This window comes from Mycteria americana, chromosome 2 (genome assembly GCF_035582795.1).
Source record: "Mycteria americana isolate JAX WOST 10 ecotype Jacksonville Zoo and Gardens chromosome 2, USCA_MyAme_1.0, whole genome shotgun sequence".
NCBI lineage: Eukaryota > Metazoa > Chordata > Aves > Ciconiiformes > Ciconiidae > Mycteria > Mycteria americana.
Window position 1 is genome coordinate 73,787,626 of NC_134366.1, and position 18,970 is coordinate 73,806,595.

Here is an 18,970-nt window from a genome sequence, read left to right on the forward strand (position 1 = left end):
GTGTACAATGTATTATATTCAGCCGTTTATCTCAATGTTCCAGGATGGTGGGCATTTTTTCCAACTCCAATTAACAAAAGAATTATAGATTCATAATTCATATTTTGTATACTCTTTAGTCTTTTGAATACTCAGGGATTCTTTCTAAAAAAATTTAGAACAAAGTTTTATGAGCCAATGCAATGTGTTTTTTGTCTAAAAGAGGAAAATATATAAAACTTTACTAATCATATTAATCTAGAAAATGATCGCAAACATTAAAGTGATCCTGTCTTCAGGATTATGGCAACACAAATAGTCATTGTTTACTCTATTTTACATTTTAAGTAGAGATTCTTATTTATGGAAAAATACAAACATTTTCAAAAACAGCATGGGGTCTTCATGAGATCATCTGTGAACCTATTTGAAAATAATTTTTTGAAGGATCTATTTTCAATTAAACTATGGGCATTGCAATTTCTTCCTTTTTACCTCCCATATAATTTCAGCTATGTAATACAGACTCTTCAAACTCACATACTTCACTAATATTACTGAATTCTATTCCTTCTGGTACATGTGAGTTCTTTAATTTAGTTCAGGATTAATGTTTGTTATTCCTGTCATTTTTCATAATAAGATCTTCCCCTCAGAAGAGGATAAATTATGCAAAACTTATTCTGAAGACTTTCACAAAGAAATCCTTAATTTCAAAAAAGGCCTTCAACACTCTTTCATCTTGAGGGTCCTTAAATTGGGTATAGTTTGTAAATGTTCTGTCTCACTTCTGGTAGATTTTTATGTCTGGAATTAATACTGAAATTTCATAATCTATATGAGGTGGGTATTTTCTAAGGATGCCACTGTAACTGATTAGGAAGACTGTTTAGCTCAAGAAGATTTTGTAGAACAAAAGTATCCGACAGAAACTTGGCCTGGGGGATCAGCCATATTTCAAATTAGATTGACACTAAATCAGAAATAAAGTGATTGGTCACAAGGGACAGACTGATTTCGAATATATATAGTTATCGTGCCCAGTTACGCAATAATATAAACCAGAATGAACTGCAAACTACATTTTAGTAATGAAATGTAGTTTTTTATTTATATATATATATATATATATATATATATATATATATATGTTAAGCCCAGGACATGTATGGGCTTATGTATAAACGCAGGACTGACCTGTCTGCAGTGCACTCTCTTCCTTTTTAAAATCTGGTGAGATATCTGTGTGCTCTATTGCACAACAGCAGCCTTGAAAGCACCAGGTTTTCCAGCATCCCAGAAAGAACAAAAAGAGCAGAAGAGAAGTGCTCCAGAAGGTACAGTGTGGTACAAATAGTGAGTGGTAAACAGTGCTCAAGCGCTTGCTGTGTGGGAGAGACCACTCATGTACCCACAACACGCAAATTCACTAGACACAAAAACTGTCCACTGTTTTACCTTAATCTGTTATTCAGCCCTCCACTCTACTTCCAGTTTTTCAGCAATTCCATGTTCCACGTGGATTTTTTGCACAGTGACCGGAGGTGCAGGCGCAGCAATGAAAACAGTGGAAAACACGAGTTCCAAAGCACTCAGTGACCTGATTGACCGTGATGGCTTTGAAGGAGTGTGCTTGGATTATTAAAGACAGATGAAGTTCAGGAAAGGGTCACCAAGAACCCACCTCAGGATATTTCAGTGTCCTTTTCTTCCAAACCGCAATTTATGGGCCATCATAAATGTCACATGATTTGCAAATGATCGACAAGCTTAGTCATCTCCATGATACAAAACACCCTAATGAAATCAAATGCACATTAAAAAACTTCAAAGGCAAACTGCAGGTTTAAAAAAAGTAAGAGAATTATATTGGTAAGCCTGTAGTGCTTAAGTATTAAAAAAGTATTAAAAAAGTAAGTATTAAGTATTAAAAGTACTAAGTATTAAGTATTAAAAGTATTAAGTATTAAAAAAGTATTAAAAAAAGTATTTCTTTTTTTAAAAAAGAAATAAATTCTAAACAGGACTTACAGTACTGGCAAATTCTATTCCCGGAGTCTAAAATAACAGTTATAGATAGCCACAAAACTAATACACTCAACCAGAGCCTATTTATGCTAGGCAACAAAGTACTAAAGCTTAAACTATTTCAGTAACATAATTAATATCAGACCTGGATAGGTTCTTAATTTGCTATCTGTGTTAAGTCACAAACTATTAAATCTAAACCATGTTCTCATTTGAGGAAGTCTGGAATTGCCAAAGCCAAGAGTGGTTTTTTTTTTTAAACTAATAGATTTTTCTGTTCTGCTGCATACATCCAATTTCAGGGATTAAGTTATGGGCAATACTCCCTTATGTCTACAACTGCTGGCACTGTTTCCAGCTCTGAGCAGACTGGTTCATAAAGTATATTAAAATTCTGAATTAAAAAAAAGAAAAATTTCCAGTATTACAGAAGTTACCTAACTGTAATTCAAGTAAAAGTTAAAAAAGACACAGTTAAAACTCCTTCCGTGGTTATTCCACTTCATTATGAGCCAATGAAGAGGGCAGAAGGACAAAGAATACATAAACGTAACACCCAGTTGCCACAGAGGTCCCTTCTGTATGAGCTTCTGTGAATGGGTTCTATAGGCATCTATGGATTTGGATGGAGTTGTAACAGAAAACAGCAGGCCAAAGGCCTTTCAGCCTTTTCAGCATTACCTGCTGAAAACGTAGCATATGAAAATTTTCCAAGGAGTAACAAGCTCTGAAGACTAGTACTCACGCTGAATCTGCAATAACTAACAAACTCAGGACACTAACAGTCTGTTCAAACTGCCCAAGGCCAGCACGATCAGCAACAGACAAAGACTTGGACCACATCCAAGAGGGTAGTGACTCCTATATGTAGACGAAGACGACAGGATTACGTTTATATCTCAAGGAACAAAGATCCCTCTGATGGACTTTTCCAAGCACCCACCTCAAAGCCACTGGTTGACCCTCCACATCTGAGCACACAGCTGGGGCTGGCCTCCTAGCTGCTGCTCCATAGGTAACCACAGGTGAGCATGCAAGTGAATGCCAGTGACTAAACGAATGTGTTGTGCAAAAAGTTATCTGCTTCTAACAAAAATGGCTTGGTTCTACTAATAACAACAGCTTAATGAGTAAAAGGTGTTTGAAGAAATTTTGTTTCTCGCTCTGCCTCACTTCAATCCCCTATTAGGGAAGAGGGAATTTACAAAACAGGCCTTAAACTTCCTGTAACACTCTAACTTGAAGCCCCAGATCAGAGTACATAATTCATAATCACTGAAAGGAAAAAGATGCACAATTGTCAGCTTTTATTGCCCTCATGACATCTGTCATACCAATTCAATCTTTGTGATTAATGGCAGAGGCTTCCAATATACTCCGTGTATGTGCGTATTCATGCAGTTTGTAGTGTGATTAAATGTAAAAGAAGTAAAATAAATGTATGCATTGAGTATCCTGATGCCATTTTATATAAACTTCTTTTGAAGAACAATGTTATAATCTTGAAAATTTCAATGAAATGAGTTTAGGTAGGAAATACAGAAGAATTATATACTCTTCTGCATTTTTATAAGCAATTGCAATGGATGCTAAAGCATAAACGCCTACAAAAAAAAGAAAAAACTCCATGACGCCACTAAAGTCATTTCACTAAACTACATGTCCATTTTTTCTACTTTTGAATTTTTCTGAGAAAAAGATTTAAAGTGAAAGGAGAAATTTACCTGAGATGCTGATGAGATATATATGTACATTGGGGGTAAAAATTGTTTTCTTCCTTAAAATCAAAGACTATTTCACCTTATCTGTAGAGAATACCTTCCTTCCCTTCTATTCAGCACAGGAGTATGTGGCATACAAAACTCCTGATGCTATTTCAGCTTCCTTGCAACTAAAATCTCAGGGTTTCAGGGCTTCCAGACAGACTCACAGGAGAAGGAGGATGGGTAATGAATGCTCATGGCGATTACAAATCTTACAGGACTACACTTTTCTGAAAATAATTTTTTTATATTGGCAGTCAACATGTAGACTGTACATGGCTACAAGTATCAACCCACAAAATTATACCACGTTACTGGTGGTTTCAGAATCCTTGCAGATTCTGTAACTATTTCTGGCTTGACACTTAAGTTTAGAAAGAACTTTGCCTCTTCCTCCACATTTATTTTCCAGTGCCCTTTAATTCTTTTTCTTAACAACATGGCCTAGACTGAACCCATATCTGTACATTTACTTTAAGATGCTCAAATTTTCAGACTGAATTTGTATAAAGCCTATGAGGAAGCTGTTGGTAATTTTCATTCCAATCAATTTCTGCTGTAAAAACAAAGCAAAATTCAAAAAAGTGGAAGAGCAACTTGCTTTCCCAAGTGGACTTCCAGTCTAGCTTTGAATTCTGACTTGCTTTCTCAAGCAAGACAGTCATGCTCCTTGAAAGTGCAAAACTTCTATTCTACCAGGTGCCTGAAGTACATCAGTGCAAGATTTAAGAGCCATGGCTCCAGGCTAGAGACAAAATATTCTTGTCCTTTCTCAGGGGTCTGACTCTGCACAGCCCAGCTGTGACTGTGCAATTTAACTCATTCCCCAGATTCAGCTATGAACTGAATTTTCAGCAGCTCCATAGGCAGATCATTTATAGCTTTCCAAAAGGGTACAACCCATTTTAAAACCTACCGCCTCAACTGTCTCCCACAACAACAAAAACAGATTCTCATTTCATTTCAGCACCTGGTCAAATAAAGTGGTCTGAACTTGAGCTGAATCTAGCTCTAAAATAAAACTGTCTTTAAACTTCTGTAAAATTCTATTTAGTAACTTTGTCTAACCACAAAAAACCCTATTCACAGGTAATTACCTTCCTTTGAATTCATCACACAAACCTGCAGTTCTGGCTGCACACTGAATGGTGAGCACTGTGGCAGATTTAAAGATACAGCATAAAAGAAGTCAAACGTTTTGACCATCTTTAAAACAGGGAAAAAGGAGGAACCATGCTTTCATAGGTCAGTCAGTTTATATAGTTCCTGGAAAAATAGGGAGTAAAATATGCAAAACTATTTGTAAGCATCCAGAAAGTAACACAAAGAGCCAGCACTGATTTGCCAGTAACCAACAGCTATATCAATCAAAATGAATTCCCATCAGAGAATAACTGGCCTTGTAGATAAGAGAAATCATAGCTATCTTGATGATTTCTAAGGCTTTCTGCAGTACCTCATGTGTTGTTCTCATAAAAAAACTAAGGAAACATGGTGTAAATAAAACTACCAGACAGCAAGTGCAAAACTTGCTGGAAAATGTTAACTTGGAATACTTCAATAGTTCACTGACAAATATGAAAGATTATATATTGATTTTTCCTTCATGGTCTGCCTCCTCCTCCAGCTTTCACATTCTTCACTCTCTGGTCCCAAACTTGCTGTAAAAGTCTTCACTCAGGTCTTTATTCTGGCAGAGTAGCAAGCAGTAAATAAAAGTGTACTGCTGAGAAAACAAAGTGTAGTACAGAGGCTCAGCAGTCAAACTCAGTCATTAATCAGTCTTGGCTTCTCTTACACACAAAGTACATTCTGCATGTTACTCCATGCACTATTGCATGTGTTGTAGGGGGCGTCAGGGGCCAAGCATCTTTGATATACCAGAAGCAGTTACCACTGCTGCATCTAACTCCTGGGGCATGTAATGCCATTTAGTTACAGCACTTAACAAGGCAGCTCAAAGGCAGTGATGGTAGACCAGAGTAGCAGTACTGTTGAATAAGTGGCATTGTTCCTTTTCCTACCTACTTTTCTTTCCTTTTTCTTTCCTTTTCTCCCACCTCCTGATCTCCCCAGCTCTCTTCCTTAATTTTAGAAGAAGAATATCCCTACATATTCCCATTGTATGATCTTTAGATTGCCCACCATTAAGCTAAGGCAAGAAGTATTACTGATTCTGCTATGCCTGTGAGTATTAGCAACAAGGGAGATGGTCCCTTCCTTTCTGGGCATTTAAATCACATTAACTAATCAACACCATCCAAAGTTCCACTCTCTCACCTGCAAGTGCTTAACAGCGCATTTGGGTCTCTCACATATCACAGAGTACATGACACTCTATAAAGTTATTTCTAAATCCATCCCAGAGAGCAGATGAATTCTTTCCTTGCCATTGCTCTGACCCTGGCTTCCCTAGGCGCATTGTGCCACATCACTACCCACTAACGCCTGAAGCACATGCTCAAAGCCAAGAGCAGCCCTCAATTGTCATCTCTCCTTACCATCTGCTCAACGAGGAGCTTACTAGCCTTTTCTTTGATGGTACAACCGCAAGGTTCAGCTGTGCTCCCTTTCCTTTAGAGTTGTGAACAGAGCAAAAGGTGCCCCTTGCACAAACAATGCTATTCCAGTTGCTGTCATGCTGGTTGGAGTTATAAAGGGCTGAAGGAGAGCACAGCTAATACTACCTGATGCAGGAATGTGGTTATTTCTCAATCAGCCAGGGACAGTTTGGTAACACATGGGCAATTATTTATTCTGAACAGGGAAGAGCATGTGAGCTACCACAGAAGATTCAACTGTTTGTGCGTGGAGATTCAGAACTACAAAACCTGTATCTATCCAGCAAAGGAGGAATTAAACATCATACCGTACCTGCTGATACCCAAGGATACCTATTTCTAGTGCCTTGCAGAATTTTAATTGGTGAAGAAAGATATGGGGGATATGCAGCCACTCAGTCATGAAAGGGTGTCAGGAAACTTCTTGGAGACCTCTTAGAGGGAAGCAAAAGCAAAGCAGTCTAAGAAAATACAAGATCGCTGGTTTGCTCTGACAGAAATGGTCAAACACAACTTTTCTGGCAGACAACACTGAGAAGGTGCATATGGCATTATGCTATCCTTACAGAAAAAAAATCTCTTAGTGCACTGTGTACTGCTCCTACAATTGGTAAATATAGTGACAGATCTAAGTGATGGTTTGATTAAATGGAGAGGGATACAATGTCTGATCATAGAAATTTTTTTTTCTAGTAATGATAAGTATATTTAACAGATAAAATGCCCAGTATATAGACAGATGAGGTTTTAGATTCAGGAGTTTTGCCTGAACACAATATTTGGGGGTGGATGGATGGCAGAGGGGAAAACCACCTGCAGTGTGGTTGGATGGACATGGCACGTTCCTACAGAGGAGAAATGGAATATAAGCCTGGCCATCCTTGAACCAAAAGCAACTGCTAGCCTAGGGCAAGTACTGCTTGGGATGACGGCTGCTGAAAACTGAGCTTTCAGAGACTGGGTAGACAATTTCAGATGTGAGACAAGGTCTCACATCTTTATCCACCACGGACATGGCATGCCCGCCATTCCCTTCATGTACTGAAAGACTTCAGTAACTCCCCACTATACACCATAAGAGAAAATATCCTGTACCTACCCTTATTTCTGAAGCAAATTATTTTTGAGATCAAATAGTAGTTCAGTTATGAAGTTTGTAAGTTGGCTATTCATCTCAGTATAATAAGCAGAGTGCTTAATACAACTAATACAGAGAGAAAAATTTAAGATACTCTTCAGAGGAATTAAAGGAAAGGTTCAGTAGTTGACTGACATAAAATTTTCAAACTGGGAGCAAGGTAATTATTTGATGATATATAGAAAGAGAGAAGGAAAGAAACTGTAAGAGAAAGTGAATATATAGTCTTTTTTCTAGACATCACAACGCCTTTTTTTGAAAAATCTAATAATTACACCAATAATTTAAACTGAATTGCTTATAATATTGAAAATACATATAGAAAGATTGGAATCCACATTGCAGTTGAGGGCAGTGTAATCATGAAGCTGCAGTCACATAACTGCTCTCAAAACAGCTGCTGCCATCTATTCTCAGTAGATGTGAACCTAATTGTACCTTACTACAATCCCTATTTTCAAAATGGCTATTTCCTCACATTGTTTGCATGTGACGGAAATCAAGCTGATCCTGGGATGATGTCCCCTAATACTTTCAGAAATTGTGATGGACCAAATCTCAAGGACAGAGAGAGAAATCTCCTTGCAAGTCCCCAGGCAAGTAATAGCTACCTTGAAAAAATAAAGGACAAGAAATTAAAATTATCAAGAACATAAGGTGTTACAGATCCTTAATTTTAGAGAAAAAGAGTAATTTTTACACTTAGAATTAAAGCATTCTGATCCTTTGCAATGCAGCTAAATACATAACATCCCTACCAGACATGTCTAAATCATGTTCTCTTACATTGCTTATTAAAATATTTATCTGACTAGAATCTGTAATTTGAGTTACGCAACTATCAGCATTATCACTTTTACGATTGAACGCAATAGGGAAATGGAGAAATCAATAATAATAATAATAATAATAATAATAATAATAATAATAATAATAATATCATCATCATCATCTACAAAATAGCATTTCACAGTTAACACACTTCAGAGTGAGAATTTTCTACAGACAGCCCAGTGGAGATAACGAGCATCCAGACTCATCTCTGAAACAACATATTTAGCAGTAGGTGGATAAAATGGGGGTAAAAGCCAAGAAAACCAGAAATTTTGGGCAGCATTTAAGTTCTGAACAACATATTGACTCGTTTTTCATGTACATGACTCAGTATCACTGCAATTGCTTATAAAAAAAAAAAAAATCATGCCTAGTTTTGCTTAACTGCGCTTAACTTTCCTCTAAACTGGAGACAGAATTTATGGTAAGCATAATCTAATTGATGGTTCTGAAATGATGAGACCATTTAGACAGATGTCTGATTCTCCACGGACATTTTTTCTCCAGGAGAAACAAGAAAGGCCTGCAGCCTTTACTGTCTTCTCTGCATTTATGGTGGCAGAACTGTCCGTCTGGATTAGTGTCACCTGCCCTTTCAGAAAAATATCAGTGCCTGTAATGCTTTCAAAGATAAATTATCTATGTGAAGGGGAGACTCCATGTTGACCTACTGATTTTTTTTTCTATTAAGATAAACTCAAATGAGGGTTTTCTTCAAAAAAGCAACTATATTTACGACTTCCATCAAAACTATCCACTAAAAATTTGGAAGCACTAAATGTTACTACACTTAATACTCCAGAGACTGTCCCTATAAGTCATAATGTCTTCCTAAAAGGAGCTAACTTAAAAGGAACTGACAAGGCAAATACGTTATTATCGCAGCTGTGATACTTGGGCAGAATCACTGAAGCTGTCTTGAAGCAGAGTTTGAGAAGTGGAACTCGCTAAAGTGAAGCAGTTTGCAAATAGCAATACATCTGTCCATTGCAGAAGTATTGCAAGGCTGAAATAACATACCAAATACACCCAGTCTTTAGAAAAAAAGACAAGAATAACAACTATCAAATAACTTGCTCACTGGTTCAGCATCAGTAGTTAAATAATACAGCCAAAATTCTTTTCACCTAAAGAGATCCTACCAACAGATCCTCTGCAGAGGATAATGTTATGAACATCTTGCAAAAGCACTAGCTCACAAGTTCAGGCTGGTAATGCAATGTACCACATGTACACTCAGACGCTTGCACGTAACAGATGTATGTCACTTTACGTGCTATTTCTTTCCCTATGCAAATGCAATAAAATAAATGCTTTAACAGTAAGATGACACGAATAATATTTTATTAAAGGATGAAGGGGTAAGAGTGCATAATGTGGATGGTAACATGCTACTTCCTTCTCCTAGCAGAGAAACATACATAAGTGACTCCAGGCAAGGAATGACAAATGAAATGCCTGTCCATTCTTGGTAATGCAGGAAAGACCGTCAGCTTCTGTCTAGAAGTAATGTGAATATAAAACATAAGAGATTAGCACAAGCTCCTCCTGCTCTGTTTGACTAGTTACTCTCGATTTCTACAAAGAGATAAAAGAACAAAGGATCTCGTAACACAGGATTTTTGAAAGACTACAGGAAGAAAAAAAAAGGGAGAAACAAAATCTATTAATTACAGATTTTCATCAGCCCTGGATTAGAGGCCCCATCTTCTTTGAAGGTTCTAATTCACTGAAAGCAATAAGTACTAGTGCTACAAACAAGAAGAAAGAATGTAAAACTGCGTTAAAATGACATTACCATTTTCCAAGTAACACTCCTAACCACAGAACAGCTGATGTTCTTTTAATAATTCAGCTCTTCACGTACTGTCTTCCCATGGCACCCAGTTAAACAGAAGAGGGTAAATTAACTTAAGCTCTTTGCACCTCCTGTGAAAATAGCGCGCTTAAAAACTTGTGGATGAAGGAATACAAAACAGAAACATAAATCAGTGTTTGATTTTTAAGCTTCCTAACTTCTGAAAATTACATTTCTGCATTTTTTTCATTTACAGAAGTTTGTAAAAAGCATTCAAAATGAATAAAAATAATTCAACAGTGCGAGTTGGTTACACTAAGTAGTCTACTTCAACAGCTATTTATATTTGAAAATTCAGTATTTCTCATTATGAGATAGCCTACAATAAATGAGCAGTCATTGCTCAAGCTGTACTTCTCTAAACAATAAACTGAAGAAGCCAAATATAATCTCATTTTATGCCTTCAGCAGCTGACACATCCTATGGAATTTGTGGTATATACTGAGAGTAAGCAGAAATGCTTTGTTTAGCTTTCAGATGTATAAATGAAGGGATACAAGTACTGATATGTAGTTTTGACTTTGTGTTGGTGTACCAGGATACATAAATAGAAAGAAACGGTTTTTTATTTAAACTGATTTACATTGTTGGCTGACTTTCATTCTTATACTGAAAGGAAATACAAATGTTACTTATGTCCATAATAATGAGATAATAATGAGTTGAATTATTGTGCAGGCATCAGTCTTGTATACTTTCTTGTTTTGAGACTCAGATTACAAAAATTACAAATTCAATTTTTTTAAAATAAATCAAACCATGCCTTCAGATGTGATTTCTGTTATTATTGCTTATAAATAGCTATTTATATCAAGCAAAATACAGTCAATAGCCATCTACCTTCTATGTCAAAATAGGCTGTTTTCCTCACAGGAATTTGAGATGAGAATGTTGGTAGCCAGGAAGGGTTACGCTTCTAACTCAAAAATAGGAAGGAAGGCAGGAAGGAAGGCAGGAAGGAAGGAAAGCACCTGAAAACCGAAAGATTAAATGCCAATTTTATCAATGGCCTTTAATGGGCAGGCTGAAGGAAGAAGAGTTTACAAGCAGTGTGTAAGAAGAGTCTTGAGAAGAAGTTGCCTGCAAATTTGGTATTTGACAAATAAATCAGAGATTAACATTGCTCTATTATTAATCCTTTGCATCATTATTCACAATAAACTTGAGATTGCTGGAGTCACAAAAGTCTTAAAATGGAAAAAAATTAATATGCGTAATCAATCAGCTACCCCTCTTGATACTCAGTCAGCCAAAACTTGATAGAAAGAAGACATGACTTCAGTATAACCACTGTTTTACCCTTCCTAACAATCTGAACATTTATATATATTCCATTTATATATGAAAATGCATTCAGTGATCTAGCTAACCTCTAAAGGCAATTCACCAATGATTTAACTTACTGGACTGAAAAAAACCCTTTAATTGAATTGTAGCATAGTTCTGCAGAAAAATCTACATTTTCCTGTACATGCTTTATGTATTTGAAGACATCTGAGTACACCGTGTACAGTGGCACAAGAAAATGGATCTTACCACTGCAGCTGGAATTTGATGCATTTTTGCAGCCGGGGTTCCTGGTCGTGGGTAAAATTGATTAATAAACAAGCTCGGAAACCTGTAATGTTCTACAAGTTTCATTGTTTCTTGAAAATCTTCATCTGTCTCTCCTGGAAAACCACATATGATGTCTGTAGCAATTGTTATTCCAGGCACTCTGTAAAGAAAGTAGAAAGGAACACTGAACTAAGGACATGTAAAAGTCTTGCTCCCTTAAAAGCTAGTGTACATAGACTCATAACTCTTCAACTTTTATCTACAGAAATTGAGACCTAAAATGATCTTTGGAAAAAAATAAATGAGATTTTAATACCATTGCTTGGTAATGAAAAATGCATTTGGTACTCAGCCGAGAGCACATGGAATAGAAGAAAGATACTGCAGCAAATACTGGATTAGGATTGTGACAGCAGAGTGAAAACATCTGGACCAACTCCTCCTTCATTCAAAATTATAGGTGATCAGCAGAGCTTGTAAATTTCTTGAATTCTGATTGCTTAATCCACAAAATTTATAACTTCTGAGACTCAGCCACTAGAATTTGTAAACTATTTAATGTTTCATAATGCTGCTATCGAATTAGAACAGGATATCCAAAAGAGGGGAGTGGCATGCCATATAACCTCGCAATTTTGAACAAAATTGGCTTTGGAGCCAATAAGACATCTCTTAGTCACAAGTTCATTTCTAACTCGGTACTCCATAAAATCAGCCTAAGCCTTGGTTTAAAAGGAAAACAAAATACTTGAGTTTACAAATGCACAGGCTCTGAGCACTCTTGTTATTTAGCAAGGTTAAAATTTCCTAACTGTTCCCCTTGGACTGAATACGCAGAACCCTTACACACAGCAGCTTACAGAGGCAGCCAACAGACACAGCAGTTAGCGCAGCAGGGTGCACAGAAGGGGGTGAAGTAAGGGGGCCTCAGTTGAAATTGTGCCACAGTAACAGTCTTAGACATGGTGGTAACATGTCACTGAGCATTTTCCCCAGTAGATGTTAGAGAAGCCATCCCTGCTAGGGTCGAGGCTTGCACCCAGACTGAGCTTCAGATGGTGGATGCAGCCCACCAAGTCCCAGGCTGCAGGGAGTCCCTGGGGGCTCTGATGCCAGGAGAGATGGCCCTCTGTCCTGCAGGAGCTGTGCTGTCTTGGAGGAGCTGTGCCTCCAAGTGGAGGAGTTACAGGAGGAAGTAGGCAGGCTGCACAGCACCAGGGAAGACGAAAGGGAGACAGACAGGATCTCCTCTGCAACTCAACAGCTTGAAGTGCCTCAGCCCCTGTCTGCAGTAGAGAAGCAGGGTGTCAACCCCCACCACCCAAGGGAAGTGAAACCTCTGGAGAAGGGGAAAGATGGAAGCTAGTGACTTCTGACACCAAGAAGAAGGATCTTGCCCCACCTTGTTGGGCTTACAACTGCAAAATAGGTTAATTGCCCTCAAAGTCGAAGAGGAGCCAGATGTGCCAACAAGCAAAGTATCTGGTCCACCTAACTCCTAAACCATGCAAGACTACCAGGAAGAAGCGACGAGTCATCATAATGGGTGACTCCCTGCTGTGGGGGACACAGGCACCCATCTGTCAGCCTGACCAACCATCTAGAGATGTTTGCTGTCTGCCAGGGGCCAGGATCTGGGATGTTGTGGGGCTCATCTGGCCCTCTGACTACTACTCCCTGCTGTTATTTCATGTGGACACGAATGATACTGCGAGTGGAAATCTGGACAGTATTAGAAGTGACTACAGAGCTCTGGGGGGCAGTAGTCAAGGGCATGGGGGCTCAGATGGTGTGCTCCTCATCAGGAAACACTTTTTTACTGAGGGTGACTGAGCACTGGCACACGTTGCCCAGGGAGGTTGTGGAGTCTCCTTCCTTGGAGATATTCAAAAGCCGTCTGGACATGGTCCTCGGCAATTTGCTCTAGGTGGCCCTGCTTGAGCAGGGGGGATTGGACAAAATGACCTCCAGAGATCCCTTCCAACCTCAACCCTTCTGTCATTCTGTGACATGGCCCAGAAAAATGAGTCCTACAACCAACAGATTACTGCATGGTACTTACATAGCACTCTATGGGACCCAGGACATATCAACTCAATTTTCCACATCTGACACTAGCCAGCTGGATGACCACTGCCCTGTGAGAAACTGGGAAACCACAGCACCATTTTGTATGCAGCCTGCTTGTGTAAAGTGGGAATAACGATAAACCTCTTCTGCAGAAAGGCAGAAATGTATAGTGCTCAGAAGCGCTCAGTGTCCCTACTGACACAGATGAGACTTTCTACAACACAGAGTTGATTCTATACTATCAGCAACAATGATGAACTGGAGAAAATATGATTTATGAGGAAAAGTAAGAACCCTATAAAGATATTGGTGGTATCTGACTTAAAGCTGGCCCTGTTTCAAGTGGGGGGAACAGATGAGATAACTGCCAGAGGTCCGTTCCAACCTAAATAATTCTAAGTAGGCTACAGACAAGGGAGCAGCTGAGACAGATTCTTTTAGAGGTGAATAGCATAAAGACCACTGCCACAAGCAAAGCTCACACCTGAGCTTAAAAAGGGGTCTCCAAGACTGTCTCCAACCTGAAGAAATGGCTGGATGCTTCTCTTCCCCTCATCAGGACAAGAGACAGCAGAACTGTAAATACAAACGCATGTAATCCAAATGACATTTATAAAGCATTTGAATGGCCAAAGAGAACTATCATTTCTTATTAGACAGTAACATCACCGCAGAAAAAATAATGCTGTGGTTACAGTGGGTGAAGAAATTTGAGTTTGAATAGCTGAAAGAAAAACTTCCTGCAACAATGAGCTCCACTGGCACAGGAGAATCTGTTGGCAAAAGACCCAAGAAAGGGGAAGCAGAGAATACTGTTCTTAGTAATTTGATTAGGTGCAATATTAGAGCATGCATAGCTTATATTCACCACAGCAGCCTTCATGCAAGCAGTAAATGGTAGTAAATATCTTTTGTGACTTTTTAAACTTAAAATAAATCAATTTTTTATTTTATTGGCAATGAGCTTATATTAAAGCAAATGTCTTGGCCTCCTTTTTACATGTGTCTGCATATATAGTTAGCTGCACAGGAACTTATTAGACATTATATTATTAGAATCTTTTATATTATTAGAATCTTCTTTCACCTTTTCCTTTATGAAAAATCCCCACAAAAGAAACCAAATTTTTTCAATTCCTTTTTGAGTTCATGAATTCAGACTCCATCATTTGAGATGAAGTTAAGACATGGCATTTGAATGCCAAATCTAAACCAGTATAAAACTGAACATTTTCAAGGACTGGGTCCAATAATCGTAAGTGGGAAACACAAGCTGAATATTGCACAGAACAGCAAAACCCCCAGCGCTGTTGGCTAAACAGCCTCAATTACCATTCCTTTCTTAAGACTGACAAACTGCAAGATATGAAGTTCTGCTTGATATCAAGTAACAGTAAAATTCGTTAGCTTTAAGGACTGTAGTAGAGGAACACTGTATTCTGCAACATGATTTTGTTCACATCGCAAATATCTTGTGCAGTAATAGTAAGCTTATGGAAGAATAAGTACATTACTTTATAAATCAGTATCACATAACATCAGCTGCCATTTCTCAGAACATGAACAGAAGATTCATTACGTTTGACAAAACCATTATAATGAAGTTATTTTAACCATTTTAATGACACTATTGGCAACAGTCAAAACATTTATTACCAATGGTAGTAGTAATACCATCCTTTATAAAGGTTTGGTTGTTTCTATAGCAACATGAATTATAAGGTCCCATCAAGCTAGATACAATAAAATATGCTCTTTTTCTCCATAACACCAGTTGTCATTCAGTTAAAAGGAAATTACATATTTTAAAAATTCATAAACTCTACAAATGTCTGAACTCCATTTGGTGATAAGGTGTTAATTATCTTAGTAATTAGATTTCTTCCTGGATGGAATTATTACAGACAAAGAAAAGCTAGGGTATGAAAAGAGAATAAGCACCACAGTGTATTCAGCAACAGCAATTAATTACAGTTCAATCCAGTATGACTGCCTAAAATATGACATTGCATAGTGCATTTTTTTATACCACTGTTGATTATATTGTTTAAAAAGTATTTTTAAAAGGGGAGAAAAGCATGAGATTTCACTCAGAATAAAATCCAGTTACTGACAAAAATCAAGCTCTTAGCCTTTCTCAAAGCACTGACAAACAAAAATAAGTACAATTAGTTCCACATGTGAAACAACATTTCTTAATGAAAAAAGAGGGAAAAAAGATATAATTGCAGAAAAATATAAAACACATATACACTTGAAAATTAGAGACCTTTGCTCTGACAGTCTGAAAGAAAGCAGCACAAAATTCCTTATAGCGTAGATTCACATGATGTTTAAAAAATTGTCCTAGCTATGAAATATGATGCAAAATTACACAAGAACCAATTTCTTGTGCATCAGCCAATATTAAATTGTTTTTTGAAATGAAATGCAGTTTATCTATTCTGAAGTAAACAAAGAAAAAACTGCTGAACATCCCCAATAAGCATTTTGTAACTTTTATTACATAAATGCATTTACAGTAAGTCTAAAAATTCAATTGCAGCAAATGTTTTCTAGGGTCAGTAGAGAAGCTCCACAACATATTGTGCAGTGAACCAAGAATATGCAGTGGTCCTTATGAAAGATAAAACGCTTTTAAAAAAGCAGAAAGTTGCTTCAAACGTACAGAAGAGTCTGGATGCTCCTTATAGCCTAACTAACGGAGGTGGTCAGTCAGTTTCAATACTTCTGAGCATAAAATGACTTAAACTTTGCCAGCCATTTTAAACCCTAATAATCCTGACAAACGCCTAGAAAGTTTGTGTGCAATTGTTTTATCTGGCAATTATAAATCTTGCAAGATTTTTTGCTCTGAAGACATACTATTGTCTCCATTCACTCAACTTTAGAAACAAGAAAAAACAGATTCCCAAGTCGACTCTCAATTGGAACATTTTACAATAAAATTGTGGAATTTCAGCAAAAGATGAATTTGAGGAATAATCAATGCCATGTATAAGATAATACAGCCCTAATACTTAGGGTTCCTCAACATTCTCTCCTTTATGTCCTTCTACATAGATAAATCCCTTCCATCTACACAAGCAGATTTATGCTCCGTTGTCCTGAACCAGACCAGCAATACAATCACATCATCTTAGGCAGTTCTGAACATCCAAAAAGAAGCAACTACTTCATCTTACAGTAAAGAAGTGTTCATTTTAGTGTGATGCTGTAAGGACCAGCACACTTAGAAATGATCATGAACAAGTCCTGAGAGGACAGATATCCAAAACCTCACAGAAAGGAGGAACAAATGTGTTTGAAAGGACACAGAAGAAATGCAACACCTTACCCTCTACCTGCAGAACCACCAAGTCAACCTCTTGTGTCAGAGAAAAAAAGTGTTCTACCTCCCAAAGGTGTGGCTGATGCCTGGAATTAAAGTCATGGGTAAGTAAAGAATGTGCTGTGGGTAACTGCTGCCCTGAGAATTGCCTCCTCACAGCTCATAGGTATCTGAGTTAGCTCTAAACAAGCCTGGAAGAATAAATCAGTCTGAGGTGAGCTCTGTGTTACTACAGCGAGGTAGTTCCCAGAGCTCTGTTTGCTCAGGTACCTCTGTTGCGTATTACTAACCAGCAAGCAGTGCAGGCATACCCTCACAGCGACAACTTTCCTGCTCTTTTCTGCCCAGGGGACTTAGTTACCAATGCTAGAGAAAACAGAAACTGGACTACCAGTAACAGGAAAGTATAGCAGGTATTACAGTGACAGTTACCACAGATCGATTCACCAACAGAGGGAGGTTAGAGAACTCTTGATGGAAGGTAAGTTGGGAGTGAAATGCAAAATCCCTGGTCATTTGATTTAGGAAAGAGATACAAGTATCAAGCTGCCAAAAATAAAACAATAAAACACCCCCCTATTTTCATGGAGCAACATGTCTAAGAAAACCAGCAGCAAAAGTGTGAAACTTGCTTGGATTCAGGTGTTATATGGATCATTTCATGTGGCTTTAGTTACAGAAAACATTTCCTTTAGCAATAACCATTACAAACCAAATCCATGCTCAGGGAAAAAATTATGTAAAGGAGCTAAAATTCATCTGCACCTTCACCTACTCATGGGACCACCTGAAATTCTTTTGCATGATCGCATATTCTTCCCACTTCCCTTTCAGCAATTAGCATTTAAATCCAGCAATGACTTAAAGCCACCAACTCGCTCTTAACCGAGATTCCCCACCTCCACACCTACCAGTATAACAAAATACTGGATTAGAATAAATAGCTATATGAATTAATTTAAAACACCATATGTTCTTACAGAAGGGTACAAGAACTGCCTGGGAAATCTAGAGTAATTAAGGTCAAAACAAAAAATGTGGTGACCTAGCAGCTTATTGATTCATAAATTAGAAATTTGCATTGAAAAAATGTTAGAAAAAAAAATGGAATTCTTACGAAAATAAAACCAGTCTTCTCTGAAATGTTATTTCAGCCTCATACGTTACTTTGTATTTTAGAACCTTTCTGTAGTAAATGCCTGTTTATGGAACCTGCAAATGAAATGAAGTTAATGGATGAAATAATTTGAAGGTATCTGAGAGTTGGTTTTTCAAGCATATTTACAGAACCTAACAGGCATCTCAACGTGCCATTTTGTGTTGGAGCTGAAGGAGGTGTTTGCATCTTCCCCATGACCACACACAGACCTCCAGAAGCCCCTTTCCCCCCCTCTTTCTTTTTTCTCTACAACACCTAGTCTTGGGGGATTTCTGACTTAAACTTGAATTGCTCACTGAGGAGTCACACGAGCTGGAGCTAGCACAAGAGAAACAGACTGCTCAGCTGGAAGCACTGCCTCTTTCAAAGGCTAGTAACAACATGAAACTTCACCCTGCCGCTCTCTTGACTACATGGAGATTAACCTGAGAATTAAGCCATGGGAAGATGCCCACACTTTTAGAACTAGATTCAGCCTACTTCTGATCTGAAATCCTCCTGCACTTCTCTCTCTCCAAGGACTAAGAACAGAGCACAGCACAATATGCCCCTAATTGAAGTGTCTGGAGTTAGGGGAATAAACCTGAACAAAATTTCTGAAGCAGGGGGTGTTCCATCTTTTTCTGTTTATGATTTACCCTAAATTATGCAATGGGTGAACAGACTTCTAATATATGGATATCCACTGACA

At 37.9% G+C, this 18,970-nt stretch overlaps 1 protein-coding gene across 2 annotated transcripts in view; it reads right to left on the minus strand.

Moving 5' to 3' along the window:
• The window catches only part of CDKAL1 (CDKAL1 threonylcarbamoyladenosine tRNA methylthiotransferase), a 434,528-nt gene that overhangs the window by 101,132 nt on the left and 314,426 nt on the right, over positions 1 to 18,970 (minus strand). For both annotated transcript variants that reach the window (XM_075493754.1, XM_075493753.1), the window contains one exon: positions 11,699 to 11,879. In XM_075493754.1, the coding sequence (XP_075349869.1) occupies positions 11,699 to 11,879 (181 nt within the window). The remainder of the gene's footprint in view (positions 1 to 11,698; positions 11,880 to 18,970) is intronic.